A 19,359-nucleotide genomic window follows, 5' to 3' on the forward strand; every position below is an offset into this window, starting at 1 on the left:
AAATGCCTCATTTTCCTTTTTGAACAATCCGATAAAGATATAAAGATAAAAAAAAGGAAAGAAAAATAGAAGTATAAAAGGAACTTTTGTAATATGTCCGATTGGAGTTTCAAACTTATGTAGTGAGTGATTCTGAACAATTGGTTGCAGATCGATTTGATTTTATAAAACTACTCGCTATAAGATAACTGGATTTTAGACGTGTCAATGAGTAAAAAAAAAAAAAAATTTGAAGAATTAATGAGCTCTTCGAGCAGTATTGAGAGATTTTTGCTAAATAGCAAATCTTTAAAATCAGTTTTTATGGGCCAAGATATTTACAGGCTTTGCCTGAATTGCATCTCCAAAAATATTTCAAGTTCGGACCCAAACAGAAACACAACATAATGAAGAGTGCACAGAGCTCACTGTTATAATATTACCAGCAAGTAATCCGTTAACATATAAACCTTGCATCTTATAACAATATAGAACTTAGCACTCCATTTACATAATTTCTTTTTTAAATACAGTAGCTTGCTATCTACTATTTACTGCCAATCTACCTTCTTCGCAACCTGAATGAACCGACAAATCTTCATTGGGACTTGTCTTTTGCCCGGGTAGGGAGTTGCTACACAAAATCATCAACAACTATATCAGCGAAACCCTAAATCCATATATATATATATATATATAATACGAAAGGTTGAATAATGAATTACCTGATAGCAAGAAATAAGAGAAGTTACAAAACCTAAGGCTCCTGTGACCCTTGGTGTGACCTTCTTAGGAGACAATTGAAGAAGCCCGACAGCAACCACAATATCAAGTGATGCTTTGATCAAAGCAAGAAGCCTCTCGTTTGATTGTTTCACCTTGTTGCGGTATCGTTCATCCTGGTTCATTGTTATTACGGAAATCAGAGCATTAATTGAAAGGGAAAAATAGAAAAGAAAAAAAATATGAACTAATTAAGGAAGAGTTTGATTACAACATACTTCATATTTGTCGGCATGCTTCAATTCTTTCTCCAATTTGTTTATGGAAACAGATAACCTTCCTAGCTCACCAAGCTGACAAACACATACAAAAGATTTAATTTCAAGTCTAAAATTAGGTACATGATAATTAAATTGAACTGTTTACTTGTAATTATGTACACTGCCAGACAAAAAAAAAAAAAGTGATCTAGATAAACAACAGCAACAGGTATAATCATTGGTTAAGATACCAATGCTCAAATTCTTCTACTAGATATGGTTACAAAATGCAATTAAATGCTGATGCAGCATTAAAATGCAATTCTAGATTTATGCCTCAACTCTTAAATTAAATGAACCAAAAGAAATCAAAGTACCTCAACCAATGTTCCACACACAGAGGAACCCATCCAACAAAACAAGGATATCCTTCCCATCAACTCGGCACGTTCTTTATTCTGTACGCCAAAGGAAAGTGTTATAAATTTGAAGAAAATCTCAGTGTTTAACTACTTATTAATCCAGTTTTGGAACCAAATATTCAACCTTATAAATCCCTGTTCTTCCCAGCCACACAATCTGGTCCAGGAATAAGAATGTCGACAGCAGTGCATTTCTAGCCTGAAAAAATATCCAGTGCACAATTTAGGCAAGTTATCATAAATTTGTACTCAAGAGTCGAGATGAAGAAAAATTAGGGAATTTAAAACATGTACCTTCCCAATCAAGGTAATTGGAAGTGGTGTCCCTTTTGGAGATGGGCTAATAAGTGCATGCAAATCATTCACAAACTGCAGCACATAATATCCAAGAAATAAATAACTTATGTACAGCAAATTATGAATCATAATACATTCATCTTAAGCATGCTTGTATTACTCACAGGTGTTAGAAGGGTAAAAGTGGAATTAGTAAATCAACATTTTACATCTCTATCTAGAAAGTAACATTCAATAATCCTCGGTATTTGTTAGATTTTTTTGTAAGTGCATTAATAATTTATTAGTCATTAGATAACACAAAGATCCAGCAGAAGTACTGCATCAATGTTTTTTTGGTTCCACACTTCAACATGATGTGGAAGAGTAGCTGATCAGATGGAGATGGAAGTACTGGTACAGTTGAAAAAGTGTCAACTGGCATGTTTAGCAATCACCTTTGTGTAATAAAAGCTTTAGAATTGTACTTATTTTTTGATTGGTTGGTTAGTGTCGATTAATAATAGATGATACAGTAGTCAATGATGTCTTCCTTTCATAATATCAACTGAGACTGGCACCATATTGAATCCATATGGAAAAATAAGATAAATAAAGACCTTGAAAAGGCGAAAGACTTTGCGGGCCAAGGTGGTAGTGCTGTCAACAGTTTTTGCAGTGCCAGGCTGGCCATTACTGATGAACTTGGATCCATACTGAATTGCTCTACAGATCTTGTCTCTCGCTTCGGCCTTGTTCAGGTACAATACCACCAGACCAAGTTCTGCTCTTGCTGCATCCAATGCCGTCATCCTTCAATTGAATCAATACTTGTACTATAACTTGCAAATGTTAATAGATAGTAAGCTATAAATTAAAATAAATAAATAAATAAATGAGTTTCTCATAAAAATTAAAAGTATGAATTGTACCTAAAAATATATAAGTGTGGTGACTGGTGAGTGAGCGGTGAGTTGAAGGAGTAAGAATGGAGATGGGAAGAATTAGAGGCAGAAGAAGTAAGTAACCAACTAACCCTATCTCTTCACTCTTCAGTGAGTGGATAATATGTTGGACAAAATAAATAAATAAATAATTATTCTCATCCATTTTAATATTTGTGGATAGGCGCGCGACCGAAGACGAGGAATAGAATAGAATAGATTATGAAGAGCCAAGCCAAAGTGTGGTATTTGTCATTGGATATAATTTGTGTCTTATAAATAATTTCCATTGGTATTAAACAAAGGGATCCGTGGCGCAATGGTAGCGCGTCTGACTCCAGATCAGAAGGTTGCGTGTTCGATTCACGTCGGGTTCAAAATCCCGAACTTATACGGTCCAAATCTTTTTTTCTAATTCACTATTTTCTTTTCAGCATATCCAGTTACATTTTTTTTTTTTACAATTATTATCAAATTAACTGGATGTTATGGATGTTCAAAGTTCAAACTATAATATCCAGTTACTGTATTCTGAACGTTATAACCATAACTTTTTTTTCTATATTTCAAAATTTCATAAAATCTTACCTCATTATCAATCTTTTTTCGTTTTGTTTTTTCTATAATAAAAAAATCGGCTAAGCTCTCGGATGCCTTTCAGGTGCGCTTGGATTCAGCGACGAAGCCGGATAAATGGGACAAATTTATGGTATAATTTATAGCGCCGTCCCAAATAAATTTTAAATAATTAATCTTATATTGAACGACAGTCAATAAATACACCGAAGTTCTTATATTATTCAGGCGTTGATCCGTAATATTACGCCCAACCAGAAACTATTCATACTAAAGTTGTTCCTTGAGTCTCACTCCTAAATTAAATTATCTACTAAAGAAGAATTTTAAGACGATTTCTATAAAAAAAAAAAAAACTTTTTTACCTAAGTAAATTTTGGACACTTTTTTTTTTTTAAGATGCTAAAAGACTTGTAGGATCGGAAACAATAATGTAAAATTGTGCGGAAATTCTGCATATATTAATACAAAAAAAAAGTTGTATCATTTTAAGCATTTATCTGCATTTTACACAAACAAACGAATTCCTTTGAAATAAGCAGAGAAAAACATGATCATGCAAAAAATGAGGATAGGAAAGCATCATGATCCGATTTTTTTATTTATATCCAAAAAAAAATTGAATTTTAAAAACTAACCGAACCGGTTGTGAAATTTTAAATCTACCCAAACCGGTTCACGGTTAACCGGACCAAATTTCCGGTTAACGGTTAACCGGACCCTTTGAAATAGTCTGGTTAACCGTTAACCGGAAATTTGGTTTGGGTCCGGTTAACGGTTAACCGGATTTGTGCATTTTTTTTTTTTTTTGAAAACAGAAATTTTTTATTTTTTTTATTTTTTGTATTAAAATATTAGAAATGTTTGAATATATTTCTTTGAAAATAGATGGAATACAATATAATTTGTTTTATTAGAAAGACTGCAACAAATAACCCGGATCAATATTTTTCAGATCGGATTTTTCGCGGCTGTAAGAAAAATTAATATATTTCTTTATGTGTTATTGGAAAAAAAATAAAAATGCTTAGATTCTGAGTTATTGATCCCGGTTCAAAAGTCACTTCTAGGTAATCTAGAAAATATTACGATCTTTCTAGTACATTTAATTTATTAAAAATTGTATCTATTTTGAGAATTATTTTTGAATAACAATCATTAAATAAATTAAATTTTTTATTTTTTTTCAAAATAGATACAACTTTTAATAAATTAAATCTATTAGAAAGATCATAATATTTTCTAGATTACTTAGAAATGACTTTTGAACCGGGATCAATAACTCGGAATCTAAGCATTTTTATTTTTTTCCAATAATACATAAAGAAATATATTAATTTTTCTTACAGCCGCGAAAAATCCGATCTGAAAAATATTGATCCGGGTTATTTGTTGCAGTCTTTCTAATAAAACAAATTATATTGTATTCCATCTATTTTCAAAGAAATATATTCAACATTTCTAATATTTTAATACAAAAAATAAAAATAATAAAAAATTTCTGTTTTCAAAAAAAAAAAATGCACAAATCCGGTTAACCGTTAACCGGACCCAAACCAAATTTCCGGTTAATGGTTAACCGGAACCGGAAATTTGGTCCGGTTAACCGTTAACCGGAAATTTGGTCCGGTTAACCGTGAACCGGTTTGGATAGATTTAAAATTTCACAACCGGTTCAGTTAGTTTTTAAAATTCAATTTTTTTTTGGATATCAATAAAAAAAATCGGCATCATGATCATCCAAAAAAGTATATGAATTCATAACTAAGAAATCTTACAAATTTAATGATTTGTATGTACTAATAATAATTGGTGAATTTTTACAAATTATTGATAAACAATCAACATATGTTTAAAAAATTTATAATAATTTTTATGTGTGCCTAAAATGATGATGTTATATATAATAGTTTGATTATAATACTTGAGTTTCAGTTTCTATTAGTTATTTTAAGTTTTAATATTAAAAACGTGATTTAATTATCCAAATATTTGAATCTTTTTTTTATTGTGCATAACATATGAGATAGAATCAAAGAAAATCCTTGTTTGTTTTAGTTATAGTTAGGGCTGCAAACGAATCGTACTGAATCAAACTTACCTTAATTTGAATTTAGTTTGAATTAATTTCGAACTAAGTTTGGTTGGAATTAATTTCGAATCGAATTTTTTACGAACTCAATTTTGAATCTTTTACGAACTCTTTATGAGAAGAAAGAGTGATCGTAGTCGCCGAAAGCGAGAGGTGAAAGTCGTCTAGGATTTTAGAACTGAGAGCGAGAGTTACGACTTAAGAGTTATGATTTATGGCTGGGTGGCCTTATATTTTAACTTTGAAGTTATTAGCGAACATAAGTCATCACCGGAAATCAACGGTTCACGTTACTTTGAGATTCGAACTAGAATAGTTTGCGAACCTATTTCGAACGAACCAGGTCCAGTATGAATTTGGTTTGAATTAATTTTGAACAATTTTGAATCAAATTTTTTACGAACTTTTTCGAATCAAACTCAAATCAAATCACAAACTACGATTTTTTTGTGCAGCTCTAGTTATAGTAGTTGCAAAACATGATCACCATTTATTCCCGGACAGACTTTGTACAGCCTGTAGCAATTTATTACACATATAACGGATAATTATGGCGCTTTATAACAAAACATATTATGTAATGAATGGTCCCTTTTTACAACCATTAATTGGAATTGTAAGCATTAAAATGAAAAGTAATAACCATACATGATACATATTTTTGTTCTTTAGTATGTTATCCAAATAATTTAAGTAGGCAGGATTTTGTTTCTTTTCTTTTTGAGTGAAGGTTAGGTATGGAGATGATATAAAGGGTCATAGCACTATGTCTATGGATACACATCATTGTGCTATTTTATAATTTTATGAATAATATATAATTATTCTTTTTGCATAAATATTATGAAGCTTTATATTAAATTGATGTTAGTCTAAATAGTCTCTGATTTTTTTCTGTTAATTGGACACTAGTTATCTTATGAACTAGCATATGGATCGACTGATGATCATGTTTTATGATCAATGATGTTAGACGAAGAGAAACAAGAGGTAACACAGTTAGTTAGATAAAAAAAAAAAAAAAAAATTAAGACAGTGGTTACTTGAAAATTGAGAGTTCAATTCTCTCTTGTTAGACATAAAGCCAATCACTATAAAACACTGCAATTATTGTTGTACAAGTGTCATCAATTAGTTAAATACTTAAATATAATAATTATGTTTGATCTTTTGACATGAGATATTTCATACATAAGAAATGCATGCTATGATGTTATCAAATGTTAGTCCTAATCAGATAAAAAATAATAGCACTCGATCGAATATGATATAAATCATACGAATAACTGCATGTGGGTGGTCCAAACAAAATTTGTTCCTTTCATATGACGAGAGAATGATACTTTGTGGGTAAAGTCAAACAAAAACTGACCCAAAGGAGATCGCCATTTTAAACTGATCACATTGATTTAACTAAATACGAAAGAAAAGGAGAAAAAAAGAAAAGAAAAAAATAATATCCAGCTGCCATAATTCAGCACTATTTCATAGAGAAACATGAAACAGAACTTTATACAAGTTACAAACAAAACACTCCTCATAATTCAGCACTCATTTCCTACTAAACAAACTCCTTAATTTCCCCCTTTCTAATCTCTCAAGCAGTTTTTTTGCACCAGACACATCCATCTCTGACAATTTCTTAAGATACCCGATGGCACCATGCGAAATCATCAATTTCTTGCACTTCTTACTTGTCGAAAGCATTAACAAACAACCAATCGCATACTTCTTCGCAGTGTTCAATGGGCTCGGATCGAGTAATTGAACCAAATTGGGGACACTTTTCTCATCCTTTTTTATTTCTCGTGAATTTTGCGGGCAGCTCATAAGAGTTGCAATGGCCTGTGCTGCAACTTCTCTGGCACCAGTCGACTTTGCCTCAAGAAGTTTTATGAGAAAGGGAATGCAGCCAAATTCACCAACCAATTTCTTCATCTCAGCTGAACTCGAAACCCGACAAATAGCAGAAGCTGCAGCTTGTTGTGCACCGAGTGAACCGTCTTTCAACACATGCAGCAAGCGTGGCAATAAACCAAGTGACAAGAGACTATCGATTGGCACTGAATTAACCAAATTTCTCAAAGCACCTACTGCTGATTCCTGCGGTAATGGGCCATCAAGGTAGGTCAATAAACTCCTTAATCCACCTTCAGAGACAACCGATCGTCTTAAATTATCATTGGTTGATGTCAGATTCTGCATACACTCTGCTGCATACTCCTTCGAACCAAGAACAATGCCGCAATCAAGTAAACTAATCATGACTCTCACAATCCCCTCTTCAGCCAATGTCTGTCGTACCTCAGGCACTGCTGAGAGATTCTTCAGTGTACCCGCAGCAGCTGATTGAGAAATCGAATCACCAGTCTGGCAAATCTCAATCAATGGCCTGACACCACCATGGCCAACAATCGAACGAGCGGTATCAGCAGACATGGATAGTCTCTGGAGTGTGATCACCGCCTTCTCACGGCCAACTAGACTACCGGATTCTGCTAACCTAATCAAAGGTGGAAGCACACCTTCAGAGACAAGCAAAGTCTCGCAGCTTCCTGACTCGGCCAAGAGACATATCACAGTAGCGGCTTTCTCTCTAACTTTCGGTGCAGTTGCAGTGAGAAGTTGAATCAAAGCCGAAACATTGCTTCGACCCAGAACTGAAAGCACACTCTTCTCGTCTTCCCTGATCACTTCTAAGAGACTATCGACAGCCCGATGCTTCGCCTCCGCATGCCCAATTTGCAATCTGGCTAGCATTTCCCTCACATTCAATTGCTGGGTAGGAATTGGTGCAGATGCCGGTACCGGTACAGGTTCAGGAGTAGGTACTGCCGGTACTGTTGCATCACTGAGCACTCCTGTTTTCACAAGGAGTGCACAGTCGCGAAGATTGAGGTCAAGTTTTCCTATCAGTGAATCAAGATCACTCTGCATCTGAAGCTTTCCAATTTGGATAGGATCACAGGACCCACATCTCTCAGCCAGGTTAATTGTCTCGGAAAGCGTGCAAGCCACTGACTGGAGAATTTCTCTGCAGAGAGTGTTTTTGGAGAAGAAGGGGTGACTGGAGAGGTCAGAGAGGCAGGTTGGAACACGCTCCAGCTTGGAAATGATCGATTTCCACCGACCCGGAAAGCCGGTGGTGGCGTGGGCCCTCTCAATTGCGGTGGGTGCCAGTTGCCGGGCACGTGCCAGCCAGTAATCAGCTGATAACTCAGGTTCAGTAACGGGTTCTGGGTTATTAGCCATAGATCCAGCAATGGAGTCTTCCTGATCTGAAAAGAAACAGCAATGGAGGAAGGTGATTAAAGAGAAAAAAGAGTAGAAAGAGAGAGAGAGAGAGGAGTAAAGCTAAGAAAGAAAGAAAGAAAGGCGGTGCGGGAATATGTTTTTTTTTTTCTTTTTGTTATATTATTAATAATAACTAATAAGAAGAAGAATAGTTTTGAAAAAAAATTGGAAGGATGCAGTAAGCTGCCTCTGTACGTCTGAGAATCTTTGATACCTTTTCAGATCGGAATTGTACGAAAACCAGGTCCGACCAACCAGCACTATATTAATATTAAATATTAAAATAAATAAAGAATGGATGTCGAATGGTTAAAATCCTTGGAATGGTTAAAAACAAATTGGTATTAGGGGAAAGTTCGAGATGAAGGAAAGAAAGGGGTAAGGTAAGGTAAGAACAAAACTAGGAGAGCGTGCTTGTTGCTCTTTTAAGTAACGGCCGACAAGTCGTTTTCAAAATGACTGTGATTGCAAGTTAGCAAGTGTCTTTTGTGAGAGGCAACATGCATCAGTCCAATTATTATTGTACTAGCAAAATTAATAAGGAAGTCCTGATTTAATTTTACTTGTCTTCCCAGCGAATTAAAATCAATTTGCTTAATTAAATTCCATTTGAGCCTTCTATGGAGGCAGCATAGCATGTGCAATCTTTATCTTATAGCGTTTATTATATCATATATTTCATAACCAAACCTAATCAATTGGATTCATTTTCAATCAATTAGCCCTTTTTGACTTCTCTACCCATGTTACAATAGCCCGAGAACACAAAAAAACAAAGAAAGAAATTAAGAAGATGAGAACAAAGAACACATATAACACACGGACAGAATAGTTGTTCGGAGCAAGTGTACATGCAAACATGACATGTGGGTCCCGCACGGGTCAAGTTCTTCTTCCCTCCCTCCCTCTTAAGTCTTCAGACAGACAGTATCCCTGTACGAGCTGAGCACTACTGACTATAACTGAGCAAAAATCCAAAATGGCCATTCGCTCGTGAATTTAATGCAGTGTGTGCTCATTGAAAGTAGGCAACTGTGAGCCACTACCAAGCAATTTCAAAAAAAAAAAAAAAAAAGTAGGCAACTGTGAACTGTAAGCATTAACTATGCTAAAAAAACTTATTATTTTTAACTTATATTAACACAAATAATTTAGTAAATTGCTATAAACGAATTCAACAAAAATAATTTAGTAACTCAAAGAAAGCCACACTTTCTTAATTAGTAATTTTATAGTAGAAGATCATGTTCCAATCACTTCCAATAATCGATTCAAATTTTCAAAAGAAATGACATTAATGCTGTTGTTAGGTTAGCACCATCAAGCATGTGATAACGTTACTAAGTCACCTACCCCCTTCAAGACTATTTTCATATAAGATAAGATACTATAACTCCACTAGTACATTCAGATGGCATAGCCACAGAAAACCTCAACCTGACATTTATGTCTCGCTACCCAAAAAACAAAAAAAAAAGGTGAGAGACAAGTGCCGTGCATATGACTCTTTTTCAAAGTACTTGTTTAAAGAAATATATTAATTAATAGCCTAATAATTAGCTACTACAAATGTTGGAGCTATGTAAACTAATTTGGTGAGATAGAAAAATCATGAGGCAAATCAGCTGGGCAAAGTGTAAAAATAAAGTAGAGCGTGACCGAATCATATATAATTACATTTACACGGTCCTTATTTCTTTTTACTGAGACTCGTCCACGTAGCCATCATTTTCTTTTCTTTTTTTTACCTCCAAAGATGCGCCAATCACACGTGAAACGGAGTCTCCATTTGTAAAGCGAAATCGTTGTCTCTCTCCTTTCCAGTTAAATTAATTTAGTTTGGAAATTTACAAGAATCGGACAGAACACAGAAGCCTCTCTCTTTCAAACTTTGGAAAGAAGACGTTGGAAAGTGGGGACCAGCGTGAATATCCCAAAGTGGTCCCATGAAAAGAAAGCTACACCGCTCCCACTGTCCTACATTAGCCATGATTACCTTTTTACCCCCATCCCACATTGGTAATTACTTACTAATTATGCAAAAACCGCAACAAAATGGAGGGCATTGTCGTTATTTTAATCACAGATAGACAACCTCCCATAGCCGGCGGGGAACAGTGCCTGGTTCAAACTTCAAGCCGTGTCCGTGTCCGTGTCGGCATCAATCCAGATTGGAAAATTAAAATCGAAAAGAAAAGGGGGAATTTATGACGAGAAAGGCAATACTTGGCTTGGAAGAGAAAATAGAGTAATGAGTAGATTCTAAGATTCTGATATGCATTACTTATGATAAAATTGAAAAAGAAATGAAAAGAAAAAAGGAGGTATCAAATCAGAGTTTCCCAAAAGCTAAAAAATTAAAAGAGAGAAAGAAAGAAATACCTCTTTGAATGTCTTTGCTTGGAATTGAAGCGTTGTTGTGAAAAAGCAAATCTTGTAAGTTTGCACGTGTCTCTTTTCTCTTCTTCAGGAAGCTCCAAGTAGTACAACCTAGAGCAACGATGAAAGCAGCGATCATGAAAGGAGGAAGATTGAGGAGGAGAGGAGAGGAGAAGAGTATGAAACTGATATAATGATTACCTTGTGAGGTGAGGGGAATATAGATATGAATATCTATGGGGATTTCAAAAATTCTGATCGCTCATGCAGTCATGCTTCTCGACTCCGACAGTTGCCTCTGATCTCGAGTCGAGAGAGGGAAGAAGTACTAGTAGTACTAGTGGGGGATCTCTGCTCTCTATTTCTCTATTCAATTCAATTTGAATTTCTTATTGGTAACCTGTCGCTGAGTGCCTGGGTTTGAGAATTTTGAAATTGGGTTGTTTTGTGTGCGTTGGATGGGGGGCAGGGTAGATCGGACGGATTTAATTAGAGGAACAAGATTTGGACCGTTGGGATGTATTGCTTGACAACACTCTGCAACAGTTTCATATCTTTTACCTTTCTTTTTTATTTTAAAATTATTTATTCGATGGTGTCAGAATTCTCCACTGTTCGACAATCGACACTTCACTTCTACTGTCTTCATGTGAAGTGAAAACGATCATTTTGAAATTACAAGGGACAAAGGATGAAAGGAGAGCCTACAAATCTACAATGTTTTATATAATCTGAACTCAATTTACAAATTTAGTATAATCTAGCGTATTTTTAATTATTATTATGTTACATTTAATTTTTATAATATATATTTTTAAAAATATTTAATAAATTAAAAAATAATATTACAAATATATTCTCAAATATTTAAATATAATATATAAATTAAATTTGAGTAAATTTGAAATTTAATTGGTCATATATCATAAAACTATTTAAACAGAAATTGTTTAATAGAAAGTTAAGTGTCTTTCAAAACCGACCTAAATATGATATGCGCCTTATCTAAAAAATTAAGAACATATCTACAGTTTAAAAAGTAGATGTATTTGTTTAAATACATGAACCATAAGAGTTGTACTTTATAATTATTGATTACTTAAATTAAATTATGTTTGCGTAAATAGTTCCAAGCATACATCCGTTTGTTTGTACATCCATTTAATTTATTATGAAATATCATTAAGATTAAAAAAATGTAGATGTATTCTTAATGATATTTCGAACTTAATTGATTATACATCCATCATACAAATATTAATACTCCATTTTAAAATTTTAAAATTATTCGATGGAAGATGAGTCAAGACATTAAAATCGAATTTAACCAAAGTTGCAGTACTGTGAAATAGATCATGACAAAAATTTAGGTCACCCAACAACTGATATTGAATGAGTGTATCAATTCAAAAGTTTCATATCTCAGATATCTGACAGCTCACAGCTTCCCTTATTTGTTCCAAAGTAATGTCATGATTTTATTCATCCTCATAAATCACTAATTACATATCTCATGATCATATGACCATTATTAAGGTGAGAGATATAATTAAAGCAGATGTTTGGACATTTAAATATCCTCCCTTTTAGACCTAGCTAGGTGCTAAGTGTATTATTGACTTAATTAGGTGCTTATATAATGAGCCAGTCTACCATCTTTAAAAGAATGATAAACATTTTACTCATTTTTTTTACTTTTAATTTTACTATTTTCGTAGGTTATACCAGCGAAATCAGCAGATTGGTTCCACAGTTTATACCTGAAGAAGTGGTAAAAAAAAGTGGCTAAATAGTTTTTATTTTATTTTTAAATAGTTTCTAATTATAAGCATTCACATTAAGTTATACGAGAATTTTGATTAACTTATATATGAATTAAAATAATCTCAAAATTATTTTTTCTTTTTTTTTGCAATTTATAAATTCTGAATTATGAAACATGATATAGAGAAATAATCTAATACTTAAGATTTTGGCGACAAATTATTTTTGTATTTTTAAATGACAAGGATTTAAAAACCTCACTACAAGAAATAGCTTTCAGTAACAATAAAATAATTGAATGGCTGCTCCGAAGGCTTTAACTGTAGGTATCCACACACACACACTCCAAAGAAGTTTCATATTTCATTATCAAATGACATAGATTTCATATGATTACACCAATAAGAAATTAATTAGAAATATTCCTTGATTTATTTGACATCTTTGGTATGCCCGATAAATTGATTTATCTATCTAAACATGAGATAAATAATTATGAAAATAATAATATGTTATTTTTGATTTAATTAAATAGTTTAATGCAATTCAATTATCCGAAAAGAATAAGCGAAAAGAATCTTTTCGGGCTGCAAAAAAAGAGTTTTTGTGGGTAGTAAAGAATTCTTAATTATTACCACAGTTCCTGGCCTAAACAAAAATAGTTCCCGGCCAAAACAGAGTCAGTTTCGGACAGTTTTGGACTCAGTTCCTGGTCATAATCAACAGTTTAGTCCACATATTGTAATCGTACTATGTTTTATTTTATCTTACCTTTAATTTTATTGTTATGTCAATAATTTAACACATGATCTTTGCAAATTCAAGTACAAACATGGTACGATTACAATACGTGGACTAATATTAGCAATTGAATGATTCACGAAGTCAAATCCATTAGAATTTACAGTATTGTTATGTTGCTGTCATGACATTGTATAGTTGTAAATTTAACAACGATTTCTCTCATTTGTGCCTGTCATCTTATATTATTTTGTTTTTGTAATTGGAATGCTTATTGTAAATACAAAGAGTATTGTTTAATGTCAAGCTGCTGTGTAGTTACTATTATGGACAATGTAATATCTTTAATGTGGAATAGTTGTTGTCATTATCAAAATAGATTTAAACAACTACTACCGAAGTGGAGCGAGGCACAAGCTCTCCAGTTTATATTAGGATTGCAATTTGAACAATATTTATCAAACAATATAATGGGTTGAATTAAACTTTTTTTAATTTAGAATGTTTAATTTGACAACATAATTATTATTGCAAATTAAACATGAATATATCCATCTTAGTAATATCCATCTAAGAAAGACTAAAAGGCCTAAAACAATGCTGCTAAAACAAAACACTTAATTACCCAAAACCCTACGCAAAACCATGCTGCATGTCAGACCCTACCCACCCACCATGCACCAGCTATTCGTCACACCATTTCTAGAAGTGAATCTCCACGATGTGCCCCTAATATCACAAGAGGTGCAGCAAGTGACATGCACCACTTAATAACGAGATCCCCATGATAGAACCCAAAATAGATCAGTGCAGATATGAAAACCCACACCCCAATGTATGCAACGATCATTAAACTTATATTAACAAGTAAGCTTCTTACCATAATATCAATCACAGAAGTAACACAACTAATCATGATTCCCTTCTCAACAAGCTTTGGGGAAACATCCTTACTAAACTTGTTGATATAAGTGCAATGAAAGGCAAGCACAGCTATTACCATGTTGATGAACGATAACACAAAACAAAATATCCACAAGTCACATTTTGTATTCTTAACATCAATTGGCTCTTTAAGAGCGAACTCAATGGTTACAATCACACCGAGAAGAGCCACCACAGTAATCATATTTTTAGTCCGCATCTTTTCACTTTTGAGCTCAATGTCATTCTGTTCAGCTTGACTGCATGATAAGGCAACTTGAAATCGGAATTGCGCCAATCTTGCAGCATCAATGGCAGTTTTTGTGGCTCTTTCATCTTAAAAAGCAGCTGCTGAGGCATCAATGGTATTGGTAGTTGCCACAGCAATGTCATGAGCATTTTTGGCAGCAGAGGAAGCCATTTTGACCTCTTCTGCAGATGTTACTGTTGCCCTAACTGCTTCAGCTGCAATTCGGGAAACGTCAACAGCTGCCTGAATGGTTTGCATATCAGTGTCAGCTTTTTGTCGGATCTCTTTAGCATTTTATAGAGCTTTTTCATAAGCTTCTTGCGCTAGGTCAACGCAGGATTGAGCTTTCCTTGCTGCTTCACTAGCCTGCTATGCTCGTTCAGCAGCTATATTTATAGCTGCAACGTGGGTAAGTGAACGAGGTGTGAAAGTGGTATTGCTATGGGTGGAACTCCTTCGAGAGATAATTTTTTTCTCTTCATCGGATTTTTGGTTAATGGATGTGGAAATGAAATGGTGAATGGTGGAAGTCCTTGTAGCGTTTTTTTTCCTTCTCTGGGTTTTTTTTTATAAGTTGTTCATCTTCATCAGATTTTTGGTCACTAAGTGTGAAAGTGAAATAGTGAATGCTAGAAGTTCCTATGGGGTCTTTTCCTTTCTGTCGCATCAGATTTTCCTTGCGGAGGGGTGGAAGTTGTTGCGGAGCTTTCTTTATTTTCATCAGATTTTTGGTCACAGGATGAGGCGGTGGGATTCGGGGGTGGAACTTCCTGCGAAGGTTTATTTAGTGCCACTTCCCGCATCAAATTTTCGGTCAGGGGTGGGGCAGTGGGATTGGGAGGGGTGAAAGTCCCTGCAGAGGTTTCTTTAGTACCACTTTTTGCATCAGATTCTCTGTCACGGGATGGGACAGCGGGATTGGGATAGGTGGAAGTCCCTACGGAGGTCTCTTTAGTACCACTTCCCGCATCAATTTTTCAGCCCTAGAATAGTGGAGTTTTTTCGACTTCTATTTCTTCGTCACTGGTGATGTGTGGGTTGTGATCAAAATCTCTTGGGGGGGCTGGGGTGTTGTACATGGAGGTGGATGGTGTTTTGAGGGAGATGGTCATGGCATATTTTTAATAGTGAAAGAAATAGAATGTGTAGAAGTAGTGAACGGGAAACCCTTTTATAGACGGGGATGGCCGCTGCCATGTTCGAGAGAGAAGATGAGAGTTGAGAAACCTCTAATGTATTCCGAATAAGGCATGAAAAGCGACAGGTGATTTTATTCGGAAAGAAAACACCTTATAGCATAGAAGTGAAAATGAGGTCTGCCATTTTCGCCATTGGTAAAGTAGAAAGTAGATATCAGTGTTTTCTTGTTTCAAAAATTTGTTTTATTTTATCTTATCTTTTATTTTATTGTTATGTTAATAATTTAACACCTGATCTTTGTAAATTCATGTACAAACATATTACGATTACAATACGTGGACTAATGTTAGCAATTGAATGATTCACGAAGTCAAATACATTAGAATGCTTATTGTAAATACAAATAGTATATTAAAACCCGCACGCCAATGTATGCTTCACTAACCTGTTGTGCTCGTTCAGCAGCTGTATTTAGAGCTGCAACGTGGGTAGGTGAACGAGGTGTGAAAGTGGTATTGCTATAGGTGTAACTCCTTGGAGAGATAATTTTTTCCTCTTCATCAGATTTTTGGTTAATGAGTGTGGAAATGAAATGGTGGAAGTCCTTGTAGCGTTTTTTTTCCTTCTCTGTGGGTTTCTTTTTTGATAATTTCTTTCTCTTTATCAGATTTTTGGTTACTGGTTGTGGAAGTGAAATGGTGAATGGTGGAAGTTCGTGCAGGGTTTTTTTTCCCTTCTCTAAATTTTTTTTTCCTTCTGTCACATCAAAATTTTCCTTCTTGCGATGTTTCTTTCCTTTTGTCGCATCATATTTTCGACCCTTAAATATTGGAGTTGATTCGATTTCTCTTTCTTCGTCATTGTGTGGGCTATGACCGGAATCTCTTGGGGGGGTTCTAGTTGGGGTGTTGTACATGGAGGTGGATTTCTTTTGGGGAAGATGGCCATGGTCTTTTAATAGGATATGAATAACAAGTGGTGAATAGGACACCTTTTTATAGACGGGGTTTGGCTCTTCCATGTTTGAGAGGAGAGGAGAGGAGATGTGAGTATTCCGAATGAGGAAAAAAAAACAGACATGTGATTTTCACTGTTAGTAAACAACTTATAGTGTAGAAGAGGAAATGAATTCTGCCATTTTTGCTGTTGGTAGAGGAGAAAGGTTTCAAAAATGTACTTTCCCCTTCTCTGTCTCTCTGTCTCTCTCTCATCCGACATACTGCAGACCGCATTACAATATTTTTCAAGAAAATGGAGATGTCCCTTCTTTTCTTTTGTAAGGGAGCAAATTAATCACCTTATTTTATTCTCAATTAAATTGCACTCATTGTTAATAATCTGTTTACTTTTTATCTGTCAAATGTTTAATTTTGGGTTTAAATAATGCCATAAAAATTGAAATAAAAAAATCGAACATTGGAGCAGAGATTAATGTACTCCCTTCGATGTATATTCCTGTTTATTTATTTATTATTTAATGCACAAGCAGTCAAGCACCAATAACTAATTGTCTCGTTATTTGTTAAACAATCAATGCCTTCTTTTATATTTATTTTGTTATAAACAATAAGCACACTTTAGAGGGTCGTCATTCAAAATAAAATGTCTCGTTACTTAAATATCTCTGGCACAACAATATCTAATCGTCCGATTTCGTATGATAGATTAATCAGCAAAGGCAAAATGAGAAACAAAAAAAAAATATTTACATGTTGTTCTACTGTGGTCGTCTTCTTTGATATTTAAGAAAATAAGTCGATTAGGTCAGATGATATTATCCGTTATACATTCAGCTGTAAAGTTTCCAACCGAATAAATCTAAAACTGTTGGCGCAGAAAATACTGTGTGACCGCGTAGTGGTGGGGTGCATCTAAAACGATTTTTTTCTCCAAATAATAATAAAAAAAACTTCAACCGTGAGATTTAAGTCGTCCTATTTCTATTTTTGACGCGACTCAAATCAATTGAGACGAATGAGGTTGAATTTTATTTTAAAATAATAAATAAGAAACGATACATTTCGGTTCTTATAATATTTCTGAAACAAAAACAATCAAGATGGTTTAGTAAAATATTGTTTCTTATTTTTGGTTTTTTAAAAAAAAATTGAACAGTTTGTACCGAAATTTTTATTAATATAAAAAAATATTAAATTTCAGAAACTACATTTTCACGTTTTTTCGAAATCTATCCAAATCGCAAAACTTTTTTGCTATTTTAGACTGAACTACCGCATATTTTTTTGCGGTTTTGAAATTTCAAAATCACAAAAAAGTATTGCGGTTTTACAATAGAAATTTGCGGTTTTACAGTAGTGTAAGATGTATATTATGATTGTGGCTATCATATACAGGAGGTTTAATTTGCTTTGGAAAATGGTGCATGAATTATATGCCACAAAGGCCCATTAATTCGTTGTGAAGATGAAGCAAACGTGGGAAGCCTTTGACAAATGGAGGCCCATATCTAAACTTGTTATAGGTGGGTTGTTTCTTTGGTCAAGCCCAAAATTCATACATCAATTTGGAGGGGGATGTAATATTAATTCAGATCTAGTGCAATGCCTGACCGTGTAGAATGAGATAGGAGTCGTCCGTTTTAATCTGACACGAATCTCAAAACGGACCCTTATATTCCATAATTCTAAATATGCACTCGATTTTTGTCCGGCTGTTAGTACTTTATACTGTCAGGTATCTTAAGGCTGTGCTTCAAGAGAGAAAAAAGAGATTGTGCAGAGTTCACCTCGGCTACACCTCGATTTGAAAGCAAGTGATTTTGTTGAGTTTCTACACAGCGTTCATCATCACTTTCCTCCTCTCCCCTCGTCGGTATCCTTGAATTTTTTAATTGTGGAGCAAGTTTTTCGATCAGATTCGATCACAACTCATTCATCTCCCTCCCCTTCATTTTCTTTAATAATTAAATTGTCAAAAACATTCTAAGAGATACTCTTATATTATATGATCAAACTCAAATATTTTTTATTTTTTTGTGTTTGATTGAACCAAAAATTTGCGATTTTGATTTTACAGAGGTCAGTCTAGGGTGCTTTGTGCATGGACAGAGATCTAATTTGAGGTATGAACATTTTTAGTAGCTCTAAACTATTTTTTTAGTACCTAAAATAAGGAGAAGAAGATCAAAGCTCCAAGATATCATTTAATCAATTTTTTTGAAATATCAACAAGCTGTCAGAACTTGAAAACTTTTGAATCAAGCCAAGTCTTTAATTAGTATTATCTTTAAATTTATGATATCCAATAGACAAATCAAATCAAACTTATAAAGAGTTACGAATTTTTTTGGCATACATCCTAAACAAGAATACTAAAACCTAACAAAATTATTTAACTGAAAATATTAAGATCTCTAAAAAAAAATTGAGGACCGCCCGGCCTATGGGCGGTTGGGTCCCTAGTGGACACTGCCCTGGGCGGTCAGCTATATTTGTGGGCCACCGATCCCCGGGCGGTTGGGGCAATTAAAAAAAAAAACGAAGTTGGAGGCAATTTTGTAAAGAGCTTTTTTTTTCAGGTATTAATAAAAATGGTCGGATTATTTGTGACAGTCTTTCTAATAAATTAAATTATA

The 19,359-nt window shown here is 34.2% G+C and overlaps 2 protein-coding genes and 1 non-coding gene across 5 annotated transcripts; 1 reads left to right on the forward strand and 2 right to left on the reverse strand.

The window, feature by feature from the left end:
- Positions 1–362: 362 nt before the first annotated feature.
- LOC144549270 (peroxisomal membrane protein 11D-like) lies at positions 363–2,502 on the reverse strand. Its single transcript, XM_078297990.1, has 7 exons — positions 2,281–2,502; positions 1,679–1,753; positions 1,509–1,583; positions 1,340–1,420; positions 981–1,055; positions 705–878; positions 363–613 (listed from the first exon to the last, which is right to left on the reverse strand). Exons 1-7 carry the CDS (start codon positions 2,470–2,472, stop codon positions 578–580), a joined length of 708 nt encoding a protein of 235 aa, XP_078154116.1. The 5' UTR covers positions 2,473–2,502; the 3' UTR covers positions 363–577.
- Positions 2,503–2,909: 407 nt separating this feature from the next.
- Positions 2,910–2,981, forward strand: TRNAW-CCA (transfer RNA tryptophan (anticodon CCA)). Its single transcript has one exon. It is a non-coding gene; the product is annotated as a tRNA-Trp (tRNA).
- A 3,660-nt stretch (positions 2,982–6,641) lies between these two features.
- Positions 6,642–11,318, reverse strand: LOC144549272 (uncharacterized). Of its 3 annotated transcripts, XM_078297992.1 has the most exons (3): positions 11,147–11,318; positions 10,949–11,056; positions 6,642–8,550 (listed from the first exon to the last, which is right to left on the reverse strand). In XM_078297992.1, the coding sequence occupies exon 3, from the start codon at positions 8,522–8,524 to the stop codon at positions 6,824–6,826; it is 1,701 nt and encodes a 566-aa protein (XP_078154118.1). In that variant the 5' UTR covers positions 8,525–8,550; positions 10,949–11,056; positions 11,147–11,318; the 3' UTR covers positions 6,642–6,823. The 3 variants fall into 3 exon arrangements, with proteins under 3 accessions (XP_078154118.1, XP_078154117.1, XP_078154119.1); XM_078297991.1 differs by lacking the exon at positions 11,147–11,318 and having other exon boundaries at positions 10,949–11,140; XM_078297993.1 differs by lacking the exons at positions 10,949–11,056; positions 11,147–11,318 and adding an exon at positions 8,781–8,913.
- Positions 11,319–19,359: the final 8,041 nt, after the last annotated feature.

Source organism: Carex rostrata, chromosome 35 (assembly GCF_964058835.1).
Source record: "Carex rostrata chromosome 35, lpCarRost1.2, whole genome shotgun sequence".
NCBI lineage: Eukaryota > Viridiplantae > Streptophyta > Magnoliopsida > Poales > Cyperaceae > Carex > Carex rostrata.

Excerpts from the sequence above, each read along its gene's own strand:
- LOC144549270 (XM_078297990.1), bottom strand. The coding sequence starts at position 2,472 with ATGACGGCATTGGATGCAGCAAGAGCAGAACTTGGTCTGGTGGTATTG. Across the intron at positions 1,754-2,280 it reads AAGTCTTTCGCCTTTTCAAG|TTTGTGAATGATTTGCATGC; the intron begins GTCTTTATTTAT and ends TATGTGCTGCAG. Across the intron at positions 879-980 it reads AGCATGCCGACAAATATGAA|GATGAACGATACCGCAACAA; the intron begins GTATGTTGTAAT and ends ACAATGAACCAG.
- LOC144549272 (XM_078297991.1), bottom strand. The coding sequence starts at position 11,084 with ATGATCGCTGCTTTCATCGTTGCTCTAGGTTGTACTACTTGGAGCTTC. Across the intron at positions 8,551-10,948 it reads AAGCAAAGACATTCAAAGAG|ATCAGGAAGACTCCATTGCT; the intron begins GTATTTCTTTCT and ends GTTTCTTTTCAG.